This window comes from Crocodylus porosus, unplaced genomic scaffold, assembly GCF_001723895.1.
Source record: "Crocodylus porosus isolate Cpor-Errol unplaced genomic scaffold, CroPor_comp1, whole genome shotgun sequence".
NCBI lineage: Eukaryota > Metazoa > Chordata > Crocodylia > Crocodylidae > Crocodylus > Crocodylus porosus.
In genome coordinates this window covers 19,053,958-19,073,373 of record NW_017728909.1, presented here as the reverse complement: position 1 = coordinate 19,073,373, position 19,416 = coordinate 19,053,958, and the positions used below count along the sequence as shown (strand labels likewise).

The window sequence follows — 19,416 nt, the reverse complement described above, 5'->3', positions numbered from 1 at the left end:
TCAGTGCGCAGTCAAGTGCACAGGAGACCACGGGCTTGGGGTGGCTGTGGAAAGGTGTCCCTGGCTGCCCCCACTGGGGCAGAACTGGGTTTGGAGCATGCCCGATAGGTGTACGGGCTCAGGAATGACATGCCTGGGACGTGTGACTGCCAGAGAGTAGACACCTCTTAAGTCTTCCTATTGGCTCTATAGGAAGCTGAGACCCCTTGGGTTGCCCTCCTGGGGCACAGTCTGCATCTCAGGCATTGCTGCTGCCCACAGGCTCATTTTACTCCCTAGTCCCCCTGCGTGTGACTGAGCAGAGATATCAGAGCTTTCTCCGCATGAGCTAGCACCAGCCCGTGAAGCAGTAAAGCTGTGGGAGCACAGTGGAGGACAGCCATGCTATCGTGCCTATGCGCTGCTTTGTGCTGTGTGGATGCACCCATTGCACCTCTCTGTACATGGAGGATAGCAGCTGCGGAGCAATCACATAACCCTCATCCTCCACACCCACTAGAGAGGGGCTATAATGAAGGTGAGACAGTCTCTTGTAGGGGAAGGTGCGGGGCAGATTGCAACCCACGTTATGGCTGCATGTGTCTGTCTCCCTCAAACCACAGCAGCCTGGCCTCCGTTTGCAGGTGTCACGAGAATAAATACACTGAATATGTTGGGGTACTCGGACAAGACATAGCAGGGACCTGCTTAGTGCCAGAAATTCAAAGTCACAGCACGGTGAGAGCAAAACTGTACAATGGGATGTGAGGGGAAAGGGGACGTGGCAACCTTGGAATAAAAACCCACCTCCTGGCAGATTTGCAGAAGGAGGCCAGGCCCTGTCAGGGTCACTGGTCTCTTATAAAACCTCTGGAGTGCTCCCAGGAGCGTCTGAATAGAAGTCACCCCACTCCTCCCCAAGCCCCTCCCCAAGACAAATGTCCCATCCACCCTCCTTTCATTTAGAAAAGGCCCAATGTGTGATCCCTGTTAATAAAGCTATATAAAGCGAGGCAGTGACCCCACCAGAGGCAAATCAATAGCACAGGGGCCCCTGGGTATTGAGTACTTTAAAATATGCCATTTGAAATGCAGATTTCCTCTGTCTAGGCTGGGGCCATGGTGCACTAATAAGAAAAGCGGCAGCCTTATTATCTCGGGATGCTCCAAGGGGATGGAGGAGCTTTTTCCCTTCCTCCGCCAAAGGACACGTTTCCTTCTTCTGTTGTGACTTCCTTGGCATGCTCTGAGCCTGAGCTGTGAGACGGCTTTATCCCACCCGTCGTTTATCAAATATTTCCTGCTAGCCCAGCTCTGTGACTTTCATGGCCTCATGGAGACCAGAAATGCTCATAAGCGTTGGCCCATGGCGACCAGAAAAGGCCACGAGGGTGGTACGCACCCACGGAGAGGTGGACTTGTGTCACCCATCCTGAAGCTCACAACTCTCAACTGCGAACGGGGAGGAGGTGGGAGGAAGGGTCACAGTGCAGCAATCCAGGTGGGGAATGGAAATGGCCCATGCAATGGCGGGGGGGTCTCCAGCAATGCTTTCCTCATCCAAGTGCTCTTTCTAAGAGTCCTTGGAGGGCTTAGCCTGACAAAGGCACTCAGGAGGTGTCCACAGCGAGCTCCTGGGGAGGCATGCTCTTGGCTATCTGCTCCCACTTAGAGGTACCAAACACAGGAATTGGCTTGTATTGCGCAAGCGTCTCCCACGGGCACGCCGGGGACATGGGGTTTGACAGCAGCCAGGACCGAGGCCTCCCCAGTGACTTCCCCATTTCATTCCCAGGTCTGGTGCGTGTGCATGGCTGGGTAAGGGCTGGCTGCAAGAGGCCCCCTTGAAGCAGATTGCTTTGGGGAGCAAAAGTGCACAAGCTTCAGCTGGGCTCCACGATTCTTCTTTACTTCCTAAATTGCTGCCTGCTCTTAATCAGCTCCTGTCGCACCACCGCAGGGAAGGCTGGCCCATGGGCTCAGTGCTCCTGAATGCAGCGGCCATGGGTAGAGCAGCACTCGGACATGTTGCACAAACCCTGTAAGGTGGAGGTTGGCAACCTGAGGTCCCACAGGCTGGAGTTGGCTTGCAAAGTGCTCAGCTCTGGCTTGCAGCAGGACAGGAGACTGCCTGCAAACAGCCCAGCCCGACACTTTCCCCTTTTCTGCCCTGAGCTGTGCTCCCGATCCTGTTTGCGGAGCCTCCCTCTGCAGTCCTCTCATCTGCTCTGCTGCATTTGCCCCTTCCTTTTGTTGTTGGGGAAGGGATTGGGAGAGGAAGCAGTGGTATGGGGCTGTAGCAGGTGCCTTGGGGTATGTGGAGAGGCTTGTGGTCTGCAATCATTGTTGGGTTGCAGGCTATGAGCTGCCACTTGGCCCCTGCTCCAGTGGGGCCGTTCCCAGTTTGTCTCCACTTTCCATGGCAAGAATTTGGCTGGTTTCTTCTCAGCATAAGACCCCATTTTTTATGGGGGGGACCCTAGTTCAATTAAAAGGTTGGTCCATTTTCATGAATGGAGACAGTGGCCGTAATGTCATTTTAGGGGACTTTGAAGAAAGTCGTGAGCAATCACGTATGTAATGTATTAACACTACATACGAGATTGCTCACGACTTTCTGCAAAGTCCCCTTAAAATGACAGGAGGGTTTGGAAGACCCTTGGCATTTGGGAGTGAGGAAGCTGATCGGCTGCAGTCTCGCCTTGCAAATGGGCTGGTGAAAAATGCGTACGAGCTGTCCAGACTCAAAGGGTTTAAATGTTGTATGCTGTACTTACCCAGGAGATTTTGCAGTGCATGGTCTCAGCCGTGCACACATGCATTTGCTAGCTTTCTGCTAGCCTGTGCTGCAAACTCCCCTCGCTCATTCATTCCCTAAACATGGCTCGTTCTATACAATTATTGTTAATTATCTATATGCCGAGAGGCTCCCCACTGAAATCAGGGCCCTGTTGGGCTAAGCACTGCCTATGAGCACATCTAGAGAGGCAGACTCTGACTTAGAGACAAGAGAAAGAGCAGAAGAAAGGAAGCATCATCACGTCCATGTTACCAGTGGGGAATGGAGGCATACAAAAATAAATGAGTGGCCCAATGTCACATAAAGGGAAATAGCATGTGGTTATGGAACAAAAGAGGGTATCAAAATCAGTAAGTATGAGAGGGGAGATTTACTTCTGCTAAAAACTTTCTGAGAAAGAGCAATCAAAACACCAACTGGTATCCCAGGCCAGGAGACACAGGTGAATCATACCGATCCTTTGATTTTTTTTTCAGGGTTATGCTATATCTCAGTCTCTACACAGACTAACTTTGTGTTTGCTTTTCATTCTTAGCATTTGGGTAATAATCATAGCACAAACCCAACCACAACTTTCTATCTTCAATGGTTGCCCTATACTAACGCCTAGCTAATTCATCCTCATGACACCCCTAAGAGGGGAGAGAGGTAAGTCGTGGGATAGACTAGCAGGTGGGGGAAGGAAAACATTTTTCAAGCAAAACTTGTTTTAGCAAAATCAATCAGATTTGGCAGCACTAAAATCCTTCCAAATTTGGATCGAAGTGTTTAAAAAAAACAACAAAAGGCCACTCCCACCCCAGGAAAAAGATGTATGGCTTTTTAAATGCATTTTGAATGCCATGTTTCTGATTCATAATGAATTTAATTGCAAAATGTGATTTAATTGGTTTTAAGGAATTAAACCCACCCTAAAAATATGGAACAAACAAAACATCTGCTATTGGGTCAAATTAAATGCTACATTTAATTGAAGATTTTTTAAGTGTTGATTCACTGTTTCTGTCTGACCCAAAGTCATTTTTCTTAATTGTCTGGTGTTGCCACCAACCCCCCCAATTCTATTATTTGGCCAGTTCTCCTAGCAAATATTTGTCTAGAGATTAGTTCTGTCTGCTGGAGGGTATCAGGACAAATGAAATGAATGACATCACCAGTGTCAAGTAATCTGTCCTGTTTTTTAGATATTAAAAAAAACCAAACCCTTTTATCAATATTGGCCAGTCTTTTGCCTGCATTGAGCCAGGAAAGAGGCCTGAAACCATGTCACAACATCTGTAGAAGTTAATACTGGAGGAATAATGCCCCCCCTCGTATTCACTCGGATTGTGCCGTGGGTACTGTGCTTACGACAGAGCCGCTCCTTCAGCTCAGCCGGTCGGAGTCGACGTGGCAGGGTGGTGTGAGCCTCCCGACATGTGGCCACGTGGGTGATCACAAATGCATGGCAATCACTGGCTATAGTTTAATCACTGTAGTTGCCTTCATTTCATAGCTCTGGGGGTGACTCTAATTTGCTGGATGTAAATGACTCACCCAAGGCCCAAGAGCAAAGTCAAGGTGCCCTGCCTGACCTCTTCCTTCATTCCTCGCTGGTAAATCCTGGCTTTTCCCCCGCCCCCTGCTCCTCTACAATGCAATCCCTCCCCTGGCTGGACTTTGGCCAGGACACTGCGGCTAACGCTCCCACATCTTTTTTTTTTCTTAATGCAAACTTGATTTATGACTTTGATCTTATTTTAAATAATTTAAAAATTAAATAATGTATACGGTGTCTGTCAGGTTCCTGAGCTCCTTTGTTCTGGCTTTTCTCTTCTTCATTTTCCTAGCCATTTTCCTCCTGCTCTTTTGTACGTTCGTTATAAACGGATTCCCCTTTCCATGGGGCGGCATACCAGAGCAATGCTAGAAAACTACTAGGCAGACGTGCAAGAGCTCAAGAAACTTTGTTATGGGGCTCCTTTAGACCTGCTCTCTATTACTGAGTTTAATATCCTCTGTCGAGATGTGTTGCCCTCAGTTTAGATGCTGGCTGGTGCTCTATGCATGCATTAAATACAATCAAACATTGCTCAATCACACGGGAACATTATTTAGGGTGGGAAGGCTCTGCAAAGAGAAAAGCACCCATCGGGTCTGGGATCTTATCAGACTAGTCAACTTGGCTAGACATGCACACTAGAAAAGGGATGGGGTGGATGGAAATTTCGACTTCTTGAGTGACAACAAAGGGGCCAGACACAACCTTGCATCTACCTGCCTGGTCCCACATGAGGGTGGAGATGCAAAGGGCATAGGTTGAAGGGAACTTGAACCTCCACAGCCTAACCTAGAGGACAAGGAAGGGGCATGCACTGGCCTCTGGAGAAGCACCCCGGCCCTGTAGAAAAGTCTCTGTAAGGACCTAGCCTATTTCTAACGGAGCGACATTAGATAGGAGCTAGTGTCGAGGTGCAGGACTGCTGCATTAGCTCCCCTGGCCTTCCGGGGTGACTGAAGGCTCTCGTTGGCAGGTGTCAGATGAACCCATTAAAAGCAGAAATGTTAAGGAGAAAGGTTTTGAGGGCAAGCACCAGTCCTTTGTGCTAGACGTGCATTAAGGCCATTGTTACATGACCTCCTAGGGAGGCCAGGCACAATGGGAGATGGTGCTTGACACGGTTATAGCCAGAGTAAGAGACAGTCACGGTCCTTAGGGCTTTACAATCCAAATAAGGACCACTGTACCCAGCTTGCAGACTGGGGAAGTGAGGCACAGAGAGACTAAGTGACTTGACCAAGGTCACAAAAGGAATCGGTGGTTGAGATGGGACATGCGCCTGCACCACCGCAGCCCTGCTCTAGTGCTTTCCTCCTTAGATCACTCTTCCTCTCAGCTTGACTTAGCTCTTCAACTTGGATGGCATCATCGCACCAGGAGAAAAAAAGCACCTCTCCCTTTTCCTCCCTTCCTTTCTCCCTCTCTCTATCTCTCCATCTCTCGCTGGCATTTATGAGGTGCCAATCACCCTGATATCTAAGTGCCGGCAGTCCGATGTGGCTTTCCTGAGACCAAAGGACCGTCATACAGCCCTCGCGCTTCACTCCCTGCCTTTTGTGCGCGATGCCGAGATGAAACCGATAGGAAGAGACACAGATAGAGGCTGATTGAGGGATGGGATCCGGGTGCGCAGGCACCGCGCAATAACGCGATCCCGGCATTTCGACAGCTCTGCAGTCCCTCGGGTAATTGGTGTCACCGGCTTGTCATCTCCACTGGGTCAAGTTCTAAAACTTTGTTTCCCCCTTCTTAGCATATTTATAGCAAGGGGGGTGGCAGTAAGAAGAAGCTCCCACTGCATTCACTGAGAGTAGGAGGCCCAGCCGCTGCACTGACCCTTTCTGCAGAGACAAATCCCTGTTTGAGTGCCTGCCTCCCCGGATTTCTTTTCCTTCTCCTGGGGAAAAGAGATGCTGAGGAATTCCTCTTGCTAAAAGTAAAGGGCTGGATTGCACTGCTAGTTTCCCCAGGTACATGCAGAATTATTCCATGACTACTGCCATCAGGACCATTACTCTGAGTTTAATTGGGTGTAAGTGAGGCCCAGGGTGCACGGTGGGAAAAAGGATTAGGTGAACTCACTGAAATGGGGTGCTGCCACGGGGGGGAAATCAGGGTGCCTGCATGTCTGTATGCCTCCCACTTGCTGAGAGGTGGCCAGTTGCTCTCTGTGAACGGGTGATGACTTGCCCTCTCACCACCTAGTTCAGAGGTGCTGTAATAGGTCCCACTGCAAGCAGCTGCTCCAGACTAGCTGCACTGCATCCCAGTATGACTGGCACTGGTCTACCAGACCCACATAAATCCCATCATTAGAAATGCATTGCGAGACCAGGCCCCGAGAGCAAAACTTAGCCTGGAGCAGCAATTCTCAACCAGGATGCCATGGCACCCTGCGGTGGCTTTGAGATCCTTTCGAGGGTGCCATGGGATGCCACACCATGTTAGTACCATTAGGTTGGCAAGCATGATTTACAAGATAAACCCAGAGATTTCAAGCTGTCTGAGTCCTTTGCAACAATAAAACCGATTCTATTGTTTTTCTGTAGGCAAAAAAAGCGTGAAAGCAGAGCTGGCATTTAGTTTATCCAGAGGTGCCTGAAGTCTACCCAGGAGTGCACTGAGCCTAAAATAGTTGAGACGCCCTGGCCTACGGGGTCCAGATGGTGGGCACCTCCATGCGCATCTGTCTACATGCCTACTTGCTTCAGCAACTGGAGGGGGTTGTCAGAGAAGGTGGGAATGAAAGGATGGGCAGAAGGGAGGAAAGAAAGAGAACAAAAAAAAAACCGACAGAAGGAAGGAAGGAAGAGCGGTGTAGGGAAAGCAAAGAAATGGCTCGGCTCTTGGCAAGCATTTCTGGCTGGGAAGTCACTGTCAAATCTCTCTGCCTGCCCTGGGCTCTCATGGACCTCCTGGTCCCCCGCTGATGCTGATACACTGTAGGGGCACTGACACTGCATCCTCCAGCTGGGATGCCCCGGGCAGCAGTCGCTGTGCTCAGAGACGTCCGTGTCCTGGAGGTGCAGCGTGTCAGAGCGCTCCCCTGCTGACTGCAGCAGCCTTGTCCTGCTTGAAAGGCTAGCGGAGCGCAGTCAGGGACACCTGGGGAGAGGAGGGCTCATTCATCATGCGGGGAGGAGAACAGGGGCGGGCGGCGAGGGCTCCTCGCTGAATGACTGGGAAATCAAGAGGATGGGGAAAAAAGAACGGAGCCTGCTTGATGGGGGAGGGAATAATAATAGTAATAATAATAATAATAATAATAATAATAATAAAAAAGCTCTTTGCAGCCAGGTCATGCAAGCTGGAAGGGGAGAGGGGGGCTTTCATGGAGACTTTGAGGTGCATATGATATCTGGGGAGAAGCCAGGGAGGGTGCTGGCCTCCCCCAAGGACAGCTGCTAGGGTATGCATGGGTTTCTAAGTGATTCAGTGACCCAGAGGATGCTTAGGCCCTCACTTCAAAAGCAAAGGCAGAATAAATTTCATAGATTTCATAGACATTAGGGCTGGAAGGGACCTCGCAAGAGTCCAGCCCCCCGCCCAAAGGGCAGGAAGTCAGCTGGGGTCATAGGATCCCAGCAAGATAAGCATCCAATCTGAATGGAGAAGGGGCTGTGGTGGACTGAATTTAGGGCTCACTTACGAGTGGGAGCTGATTGCCCAGCAAGGGAGGTCTAGCAGATGCAGAGGGATTGAGGTACACTTGGGTCCAGGTCTCGTCTTTGCCACAGGCAGTATCAGCATGGGCAAAGTCAGGAAGGTTTTGTCTACACTGCCTCCACGCTGCACCCAGGAGAGCCAGAAAGAGACCCTCAAGCCCTCCCTCTTGCTCCCCACACACCAGATCCCAGAAATGAGGCAACAGCTGTCTTAGATCAACCCTGAGCACGTGCCAGTAAAGCAGGCCTGAGTCAGATGGCCCAAGAGTGGCGCTGGGTATGCTTTCAGCCTGCTCCAAGGTGGCTTTGTGCCTCATTTTTGGGGGGTTGGCACCTCGCTGAATGGGAGCGAGAGGTCAGGAGGTCTGGGCAGGTTCTCTCACCACCGTGCTGTTCGAATAAGTAAGGGCTGGCTCAGATCAGGAGTAGTGTTGCACATGGTCACCAGCTTACCAGAATTTGGGTTGTGAGACCCAGAGTTGGTTGTGGCCCCATAAAAGCAGGGCTGGCTGGCTCAGACAGTCTTGAAACCTGTGTAGCAGTGTCTGGACGCAGCAACTATTTTAACCTCCGGTGCCTGTCTGAGAGATGATCCAACCTGCACGAGGCTGGGTGGCTCCGTGATCTCAGCCTCGGCATGCAGAGCCAATTGAACGAAGGAATCACATTAGTGTCATTCTTTCCTCCCATATGGTTTGTCTTTGTGCTGGGCCCTTGGATGGTGGGTGTCCCATTGCAACATGTGTCCCATTGTCCCCAGCCCGTTGTAACATGCTGGGAGGTGTAGCTATACTTACTGCCTGTGCATAGGCGCCGTACGCTCCAAACTGGATAGCCATGGGGTTGAACATGCCCATCTGTCCTGCCATTTGCTGCATGCGCCTCATTGTACGCTCCTTGTCCGTGTCTGCAAACTTCACCACCAGGCTGGAGGAGGCTCCCTGGAGGAAGGGAAACCAAAAGAAAGAGCACAGGGGAATTTTCCCATTAGCTCCCAGTGGAACCGAACCATATCTGCAAGTACAATGGAGACAGGATGGTGTTGGTTTCTAGCTGGCCCCCAAAGCAATGCTCAACCCAACCAACCTTCTGCGGTGTTTCTCTTTCATCCCCATCTCAGCACGGTAAGAGTAGCAGCAAGGAGGGATAGACGGCTCTATGGGGTAGTGTGAGTGATGCTCCCATTTATCTCTGAGCATTTGGTTTCTTTGCTGCAAGCTAAATTCTCTCTGCAAAGAGGCTCAGGGAGGACTCGCTGGCCCCTTAACTCTCACTCGAGTGCAAAGATGCAAAGGGCAAGCTGCTGCCATTGCACTGCGACTGAGTGACCCTGGAAAGGGTACCTAGCAGAGGTGAAAGGGGGATCTGCTCTGCTGAGCCTGCTAAGCTTATTAGCTGCAGTGAGGAGAGCCTTCCTCATCTCAAACCATTTTGGCATTAGCTAGCAATAGCGATAAGATGGCAAAGCACTTTCTGTAAGATGACAGATGGAGCCTGCAGCAGTGAGGAGCAAAACCTTTTCATCACCCGCAGGCTACTGAAGTGGACCTGATTGTGCTGGGTGGCTTTCTAAAGACCTCAGCGTTGACCGGTCTGCTTCTGTTCGAGTCAGTGAAAAGTGGAGCAAAGATTGGTGAGCTAATGGTGAGCACTTGGGAAAACCTCATCCAGCTGGCTTGACTTGCCATTGAGAGGAGTGCGCAGCAGGCACACGGCTATTTGCCATGTGCATTAGGACTGCAGTAGAAGTACAGTAAAGGTAATATCTGGAGTGGGCTGGAAGAGGTGCCTTAGCTACAGCCGGGAAATAACATGTCTGTCAAATGCATGGACACTCAAGCTACTCATGAAACTAGACCTATATACATTCGCTTCCCTTAACCAACTGATGTTTTCTGCTCATTTTTGGAGACCTTGATCTTCCACCCAAATGAGGAAACCCATCAGCTTCCCTAGCAGGGGCCTGGCAGGCTGCAATTAGTCATGAAATAGGATGCAGGACACACGTGCACATTTTACTCGTCGGTCATTTTGATGCTCAGAAACGTGGCCATAATCTCCCTAGACACATGTTAGTCTTTCAGCAAATGTCTTGGTGGAATTACAAGCAGGGCAGCTTCCAAGTGCAGTCACTTGCAGATGCAGCCACGGTAGCAACAGTATAAACCCTAACGTGGGGGGGAAAGGGAGGTGAGAACAGCAACTAATGCAACCCCTGCTTCCAGCATGCCCTGCTACCTCCCCTACAGAAAGAGCATGCCATGGGAGCAGCAGGTGGCAAAGTCAAGTCCCCAGGCAAGTATGAATCTGTGGCTGATTATTGGGTGACCAGTGGAGCGGGCCAGAAAATGGCCTTTTTAATCCTGAAAAAAAAAAAAATAGGGGGAAAAAAAAATCACTCTGACTTAGGAGAAAAGGCCCAGAGTAGGAAGTATTTTATGGGAATGTCTTGTGCAAAAGTCTGCCAGGAGAACTGGAATTTGTGTCTTGCTCCCCGCGCTTCCTGGCGGCTGCATTGCCCCCTTCCCCATGAGACCAGCTACCCATGAGAGTTGGGGTCCCACCGTGCCTGGGAGCTGGCAGGGGCAGGCAAACAGGATGTCAGAGGACTGACAAATCTTCGTCGAAGCTGAGCCGTTCCCATGCAACATCTCACTTTTGAGGAACTGGCTTTTTCCAGTGGAAAACTGTTCCATCAGAAAATGTCTCCCCAGCTCTAGAGGCAGCACCAGCCGTGGCACATGCTTTCCACGTTGCTGGCCACGGATACTAATTTTGTTTCTGTGCACCGTTACGGGGGCAGGAGGAGTACGAGTCAATTGCTTTCATCTCCCCGCTCCGTTCCAACGGAGGCAGAATTGCTTTGCTGCTGGCTAGAACGATCTGATTAAGATGCTATAATACACATACATGTGTTTAAATGCAATATATGCATATGCAACAGCCTCTCCACATCCTCAGTTATGAATAAAGAGTTGAGGAATTAATATGCTAAAGAAACTAATACGAGGGCGCACAATGAACAATGTTCCCCCGGATTAGCAGCACATTCTGGGATTTCAGTGGTGAGGAATCTTTCTTTTTGACCTGTCACTCTCTCTCCCTCTAATAAATCTATAACCCACTTGAACAATGTGGAGCAGAACAAGGGAGTGAAACAAATGGTTTAGCAAAACAAAGGGAAGGAGAGATGAATGCTCTATTCAAGGATGTAGAGTGGTATCCAGGAGTTATTAAGAGAGCAAAGCAAGGGGGGGAAAAAAAATCCACATTCACCAGTTTTTCTGCTCAAGGCTGGGCAACTTCTCATTTTTTTTAATCACCTGATGTAGCTATTGATCCTTTCCCAAATCACACTCTTAATTGCAGCTCATCGACAAATGAATATTTTAATGCATACATTTCCTGCTAATTATCGCCCAGACCAGTCCTTAATTAGATGTCAACACTCATTTAATTAACCCTGATCCAAGAGGCGGTTTGGTAACCTGGATCTAACGATCTGAACCTATTTGCAGCTGTATTGGAGAGAGGCACCGGTCCACAGCTGACCGGGTGGCTCAGTACAGCTATCGCCACCTTTATGCCTATTGATGCTGAGAAAGCACGCAGCTTGCAATGGTGCAAGTTTGGGTTTTTTTTTAAATGGATAAGGTGGACTACTGTCCGAAGATATGTCATGAAGCAAAGTATGATTTTTTGGGATAAGGCACTAGGATGAGAGCAGGGAGCTGGATTGTTAACAGGGTCTGCTGCCAACCCACTGCATGAGCAAAGCCCATCATGTCCCATTTCTGTCCTGCCTTTCCTGTTCACACAGAAACTTCCCAGGGCTTGAGCACTTCTCGACCGATGTGTTTCTTAGAGCACCTGTCAAACAGGGACCCTGGTCTTGTCTGGAGCCTTTAAGCACTATCCGAATAGAAACACGGTAGAAACACCATCAGCCGATAGTAAATCTGATAGTTGTAATCAAGGCCTTAGACCCCCCATCAATAATCCCTGGCTCCACAGGCAGGCAAGGTTTTTTGAGTAAATCTGGTATCTTTTATTAGACAGCGACAGGCAAAATGTGGCCCGTGGGCTGGATGCGGTGCTGCCAGGCCATTCTGCCCCCAAATTTAGAAAATCAATATTTATTTGCCCCTGGCTGCCTGTCATGCGGCCCTTGATAGCTTACCAAAAGTCACTAAGTGGCAAAATAATTGCCCGCCCCTGTATTAGACCAACTCAAGTCATTGGAAAAAAAAAATGTTTGAGTAAACTTTCAGGTTTAAAAAACCCTTTGTCAGGCTGAGGAAACGTCTGCAGTCGGTGTGTCCTTAGACCAACCCGGCTATAATCTACACCCCTGAGTCCACGGGGCATTTGAACGATGAAGACACTCGCATTTCACAAGTAGTTGGAGATCCTCGATTGAAAGTTGCTCTGTACTGTGCTCTGTACTATATCTCGGGGATTCGCAGAGCGAAAAACCAGAAAGGATGCGAGTTCCTGCTGAACGTCTCATACTCCGCCACCTACTTTTTATCATTAGTACTATTACCTCCCCATCTAATTTTTATCATTAGCATTATTATAAAAGCTCAGTAGTAGAGACCGTAGTCCCGAGAAGCAGACACTCGTGGGGGTGCTCCAGAGTCCACTGAGGTCAACGGGAGCCTTCCCATTGCCTCCGGCAGGCTTTCAGTGCGGCCCCGCGGACACGAAACATGTATTTCTTCTCTCAAACTCTGCGCAGAATGGGAGGTCATTTCCATCACTTCCTAGCTCCTTCGTAAGGTGCTTTGATACCTAAAAGGCTGGCAGAAGGGCTCAGCATCACCATTATCATTATTAATAATATTATTTCTTCCCATTTTCTCTACAGCCAGCAAGTCTATCCTGCTCCCCTTGTCGGTAATGTATGGCTCCCCTTCGTCGGCAGTCAGACTTTCTCCAGACGAGCACCGCAAGGAAAAAAATGGAGGGAAAATCGCCCTGCACCACGCTCACTTTGTAATCCCTAATCAGAGTCCTCCGAGGGAAAAACTAATTTCCCAGCCTGTCTTGACGTGTGAAATAAAGTCATTCTTGAAAACGGGCGCTTGACAGGTCGCTTGTGAAATTTCATATTCAACTAAAAATAAAATATCCATCCATTGATATTTCATTAAAAGGCCCAGAAAACAAATCTTTTTCCTGGTGGTTGAGCGTGTTTCCCATTAGTTATGGCCTTCCAAATGGAGTGTATACACAAATTAAGAATAAACTTGAGAAAGGGACTGTATAACACGGCAGAGCCCTACATTTCATAGAACAAAAAACCCAAACCAAAAAAACACCCTAGGAAATTACTTTCTTGCAAAACAAGGGGATGCATTTATTTTTTTTTGCAGTCAGCTCATAAGCCTAAATACCATTCATTTCAGGGGCAACTAGTCCTCTGAATATTTAGACTTTTCAGAGCACGCTCATTCATTTTTTTCCCACTTCAGCAACTGTCCTGAGCATGTGCTTAATTTTAAAAGCCTGAATCTGTGAGGAACTGTAGCCTAAATCATGCATAGGTCAGCTTCAGTCTACTGGTTGGCTCAGTGGTGGGGTGGTCTACAGTCTGGGGCCAAGTGTAAGAAGAAGCAGGTTCGTACAATTAGGTTCCTGGGATTTAACAGTCTAAGGGCATGTCTTCACAAGACGCTTACTGTACATCACCTAATAACACTGGGTGCATCTACATGTGCACATTTACTGTGCAGTAAATGCAGGTTTCAAATTTACACCCGCTTAGTTACTGCTCAGCAATGCATGTGTAGATGCCTTACTGCACAGTAACACTGCGGACTGACTTTGGACTAAAGTTAGCTGGCTGGTGTTTATATGTGCAGGGATTAAAATGCACTAACGCTCTGGGTGGACTGACTTGGGACTGAAGTTAGTGCATTGGGACACAGTGTTAGTGTGTTTTAACACCTACATGTATAGATGCCGGCCTATTCCTGCTTCCTGCGCAGTAAGTTACTGCACAGTAAATTTGAGCTGGCGTAAATGCTTGTGTAGACATGCCTACTGTGCAGTAGTGTCATGGCAAAAACCATGATAATAGCTTAGTGTGCAGTGCTATTAGGCTAATAGGCAGCACGCATCACTAAATAACCATGCGCCGGTGCTACTGTGCAGTAACTAGAAGTACTGCACGTTTAGTTGGCACTTCATTAAGGAAGGACTAAACTAAATGCACAATTAACGAATAAGAGAATTAGTCATGCAGCTCCCATTAGAGTCCCTTCAAAATCCCGGCTGTGTTTAGAGCCGTCAAATAGATGGGGACGGATGGAGGTTGAGTGTTTGTGAAAATATGATCCCCTGTATGTATGTAGGTACCTGAGTTTGAAAAACTCAGCTGGACATCTATTCCCGGCTGTGAGCCTGGCTTGATTACATGACCTTGGGCGAACAGTTAGGGCCGGTCTTTTCAGACCAGAGCGCTAGAAGCGAGCGAGGCATGTAAAGATGCCGAGAGAAGCTGTTTGCCTCAGCACTTCCTAGCATTAGACCATTTAATTAGGTGCCTGGCTTTAAGGCCCTCCCCATGTGGAAACAGGGCGAGACGCTCAGCTGGCTGAAACCTGTGTTGCTGCACGGAAGTCAGCGATGCTGAATTACACCGGCAGAGGGGGGCGACCCTCGTTCGTAAAGCACCTTGGGATCCTTCAAGACTAGGATGAGCCGTGAGAAAGAACACGGTATCCAATTAAACCTGTAGAGGAGAGGGAATTTTAGGCAGGCAGAATGTAATTACAGGAGCTGGAATTGGGCCAGGAGATCAGGAAAAACACCCTTCCTCTTGTGAAATATGCCATGTTTTTTTGTACTCGGGGCTTCAATTTCGTGTCTCATCTGAAAGATGAGTGGGAAGCCAGCCACCAGGAGCGATTTAACCGCACGGTCCTGAGAGCCGGTTTCGACACACTTGAGACGCGGGTGACAGAGACAGAGTGGGGAGAGCAGACATTCATCCAGGGCTGGAGTGACAGAGCCCTTTGATAATGCTTCTCCCTCGGTGGAGGGGATTCTTCATGGCATGTCTAAGCAGAGATAGTTGCTGCAGGTACTTCCGTTCACAGGTCTCCTGAGCTGTAATTTATTTGGAGAGCATGCTTGATTTAGGTCTTACTTCCCTACACACTTCTTAGTAGGTGTCACTCTGTGCTAAAGTTATTACTTTCTGCAGGGTAACTGAATCATTAACTCCTGGAGAAACTGTACCTGATTTTAATTGGAAATAACTAGATGCCTAGCCCAGATAGTAGACGCAGCCCAGGTAGTAGCCGCGGCCCATGAACGGAAACCCTGGCTCCAAACGACCCATCTTTGGGCAAAGTCGGGATCTGAACCTCAATGGGGTATTGTGATAAACCTTACACGCCACATCACTTAGATCAAAATAGGAAGCCTATCTTTGTTTTTTTTTAAATTTATTAAAGTGGGTCTACAAAAATGTCTATGGAAATAAAAAAAATCAAGTTTGCATTTAGGGGATGTCATATGAAAAAAAAAGGGGGAAAGCCCAGAATTTTTATTTTTAAAGGTTTTGGGCCAAAATTTTTCTCTTTTGGGGAATTTGCCTTTTTACATGAGTATTATCTGTGACAAGTCTCTATTCAATCCATCCAGGAAGAGCACGCACCAACTGCAGATGCTTCCGCAGCCCAGTGAAGGGTATTTATACCCGAAAGTTTGCTAAGAAGATTTTTTCCCCAACTATTTGAGTAGGTCTAATAAAAGATACCACATTTACCCAACAAACCTAATCTCCCTGTGTCCTTAGACCAACACGGCTACAACCTACACCCCTGTAAGTCTCATTTTGACAGACAAACCAATTTTCTTTGAAAACAAATTTTGAACACTAAGTCTTGACCAATTCTATCATTTGTATTATGGTCGTGTCTCAAATTCCCAACTTGGATGCCATCATACACACACAAAAAAGCAAGTCTCTCCTATAGTATCTAACCAGGCAAGACTGGGAAAAAAATGAACACAGAGATGAAGTGAACTGTTCAGGGTCCCTCCCAACTGGACTATGCTTCCCCTTTAGTACCAAAGGGCGATATAGAAACTCAGCTGGACTGAATAGGATGATCTGAGAAAGACATAAGAGTTAAAAAGGGCAAGGTGGGGAGGGGGGGAATGTCATTTTTAACTGGTTTGTGTTTAAATGTGTATATTAAATATAAGAATGAATGCAGCGGCAGCATTTTTTAAGTACAAATTTTAAGTACAAATCTATTGCACATACGCGTGCATCCCAAGTTGTCTCTAACTGCATCACCCTACACTTCCACTGCTTTGTGTTCATAGCACGAAGGGAGCCCTATGATCTGTACAATAATACGTCTTTACTCATTCATAGCATCGTCCCTCTAAGTTCAAAGCCCTCCAGCGATATCATGTCATTACTCAGGCCTCACATCACTCTTTTGAGGCCTTACATCACTGTCTGGAGACATCATATTTCTATTTTATATATGGGGAGATCAAGGTAGAGAGTGAAAAAAAGGCAGGTGTCTGTCTTTCTTCCTTTACACCTCATTTGGTATAAAAATCAGGTCCGCTCCACTGGCATGGAGCAAGATGCTGATTTGAGCTGGCTGGAGGATCTGAGTGCATAGGATCCTACTTCCACCAGGCACTCACGACCTTTGGCCGTGACATATGGCGGCTGTTGAACCCGGCGCACCACCACAATGCAGGCTTTTTGGATACTAGAAATGAAGCCGCAGATCCTATCTGATTGAAACTGCCAGGGGATTGTCAAGAGGCAGCATGTAATTATTTGTTGGGATTTGTCTGGGAACCCTGGATTAATACATCTCGTCTTGCAAAAGGTATCGTGGGATCTTTTGCAGGGACAGAATTGCCAGGGCTGCAGTTTAATGTGTCAGCTGAAAATTGGGATTTTGATCTGACTGACCCCCTCTTTGGTCTTCAGAAAAAAAAACCCCAACCTATCTTGGATTTTATTTGACCCCTTCAGCCAAAGACAGCTGGGTGACCGAAAGTGAAGTGCATCCTGGTAGTGCTGACCAGATGCTGATTGCTAACCCGCGAGAAGGGGAGGACACAGCACAAAATCATCCTCCACCCGCAGCCGGACAATTGCCCTCCTTCAAACTAAGATACAGAGATTCGTAGGAAATAGGTGGAAGAATCCAGGATGATTACTTCTGACCCAAAGCCCACAGATGTCAATGGGATAATCCCGTTGTGTGGGATGAGGATCCTATTATGAAACTGTTGTACGAAAGAAAAGAAATAACCACGGCGTGATAAACACCTACCCCAAAGGTGTTGGTTTCTCTTCTCCATCAGGAAAAATGTGTCCTTAGAGGGGCACAAAGTTCCCAAGTGGAGTCCCCCTCCACCAGCCCAGGCACCCCCTACCTAGACAAGGTACCTTTGCAGTCTCCCGGACGGCGGGTTTATAAATGGCACTGATTCCCAAGCAAGGTCGGCAACTGCAAATTATTTGAGCCCTGTTAGGCTCCAATTTCCTCCAGATGAGACAGGTGTTGAGCACGGCATACCCTGCGGGGGCCGTGTTTGATGACACCGAGACCTCTACCATGTTCAGCTGCTGCAGCCTTCTTCCCCCCACCCCTCTCCTCTTGTTGATTTAGCTCCTCTCTCCCTTTGGACCCATAAAAGGACATTATGGCACCAATTAGCTCCTTTTGTCTAAGGCAAGGATGTGAGGCTCACTATCCGTTATCCCTCTTATCCCATTTGGAGGTAATGAATTCTGCAGCGCGGAACGGTTTTGAAGGGAAGGAAGAGCGAGCGAGCAAGGGAGCGCGAGAAAGACGCCAACTGAAGCCCGTCGATTCCCGGGGGTCTCTTCGCTGTCCTGCCAGATGCCGGCACTGCTAGGAAGATGTGACTAGAGAGGAAAAGCAGCTCAGATGAGTGCTTCGGCCCCAAAAGGCCATCTTCGGTGCTGGTATGATTCATACCCCCTGTCAGGAAGGCAGGCTGCCTGGCTTTCTATTCCAGGACCTAGGAACATCTGATTTATTAGTTCATTTATGAAACAATGGGGAAGGGAGGGAACATCATCCTGTGATTTTATTTTACTTTTTTTATTGTAGGAATTAAAGGCTATTATTTTAATGTCAGGGAGCTACTGGCACCTCTAGCCGACAGAGAAGAAAGCAAGCACTGGTGATGGTGGTGGCAGCAGTGGCTTGAGCAGACCTAGTGACCTCTATATTTTGTGGTGACTAATGGACAAGGGACCATCCCTGCACGGGAGGTTCACTTGACTTCTGATGGCAACGGGGCCAGGACCACTTGCACGTGGCAATGTTTTATGTTTCCATTGTGCCTTTTTTTCTCTCCAAGGGCCAGAAATTACTTTCCCTAAGGCAGGAGCATTGGGCATCCATGACGAAATGGCAGCCATCCCGCTCAGGGACAGGACGCAGTTGTGGATGGGTACGGTGGTTCTTATCCATAAGAAGAAGAAAGTGGTGTGGATGATTAACAGGCCTTGAGTAAAACTAGTGAGTCTATTTGGGATGCACCACACTTTGTTCATGCTTTACAGAGAAAATGAAGGGGAAAACAGGTCTGTGTCTGTGATCACTTCATTGACATCAACTGAGCAGAGGATTAAAAGGGCTGAGTTGTGTTTAAAGCATAGGCAATGCTAGTCCACTTCCCTGTTGTGCCATAGGCTTCCTGTGTAACCTCGGGCAGCTCACATTAGTGCAAATTGTTCAGAGGTGCAGGTGACATTTAAGTGCTCAGCTCTCACTGGCTTCCACTGGGAATTAGGCACCTAACATTTTTATTTGTGAAAATCTACCCCTGAATTGCTATGCCTCTCTGTTAAACACTGATGACAACCTTCCCCTTCTTGACTTCAGGTGCGCATGAGCTTGTGCACTGAAAGGCTCATTGGGGCCCTAATTTTATTTGGGGTCTTCAGGCATGGGTGTAACATAAATAAGGATAAACTGAGTTGCATTACATTTAGTGCCAGGCTCACTGTTGTTATTTTTTGTATGACTCTTGTTATTTTTTTGTATGATGGCATGGTGTTGGGTTTGGTGATGACTGTTGTTATATTTTGTATAAGGACCAATCTCATTTCCTTTCATGACCAGGTGACCTAACACCTGGACAAGGGGGAAGAGATTGATGTCATATATCTTGACTTTAAAAGAGCCTTCGATCTGGCATCCCGCGATCACCTCTTGGCAAAACAGGCCAACTGCAGGCTCGGGTGCACCATGATCCGCTGGCTGGAAACTGGCTCCGTGGTTGGACCCAGAGGGTAGTAATTGATGGCAGTCACTCATTGCAGTGCCCTGTGACCAGTGGGGTCCCTCAAGGCTCTGTCCTGGGACCCATACTGTTCAACATCTTCATTAACGATGTGGACA

General features: G+C 48.2%; 1 protein-coding gene across 10 annotated transcripts in view; it reads right to left on the bottom strand.

Annotated features, from left to right (window-relative positions):
* The window catches only part of CELF4 (CUGBP, Elav-like family member 4), an 860,358-nt gene that overhangs the window by 104,196 nt on the left and 736,746 nt on the right, over positions 1 to 19,416 (bottom strand). For all 10 annotated transcript variants that reach the window (XR_002100356.1, XR_002100357.1, XM_019531828.1 and 7 more), the window contains exon 6: positions 8,782 to 8,925. Coding sequence is in view for 8 of the 10 variants with exons in the window: in XM_019531828.1 (XP_019387373.1) it covers positions 8,782 to 8,925 (144 nt within the window). In the remaining 2 variants the exon portion in view is untranslated. The remainder of the gene's footprint in view (positions 1 to 8,781; positions 8,926 to 19,416) is intronic.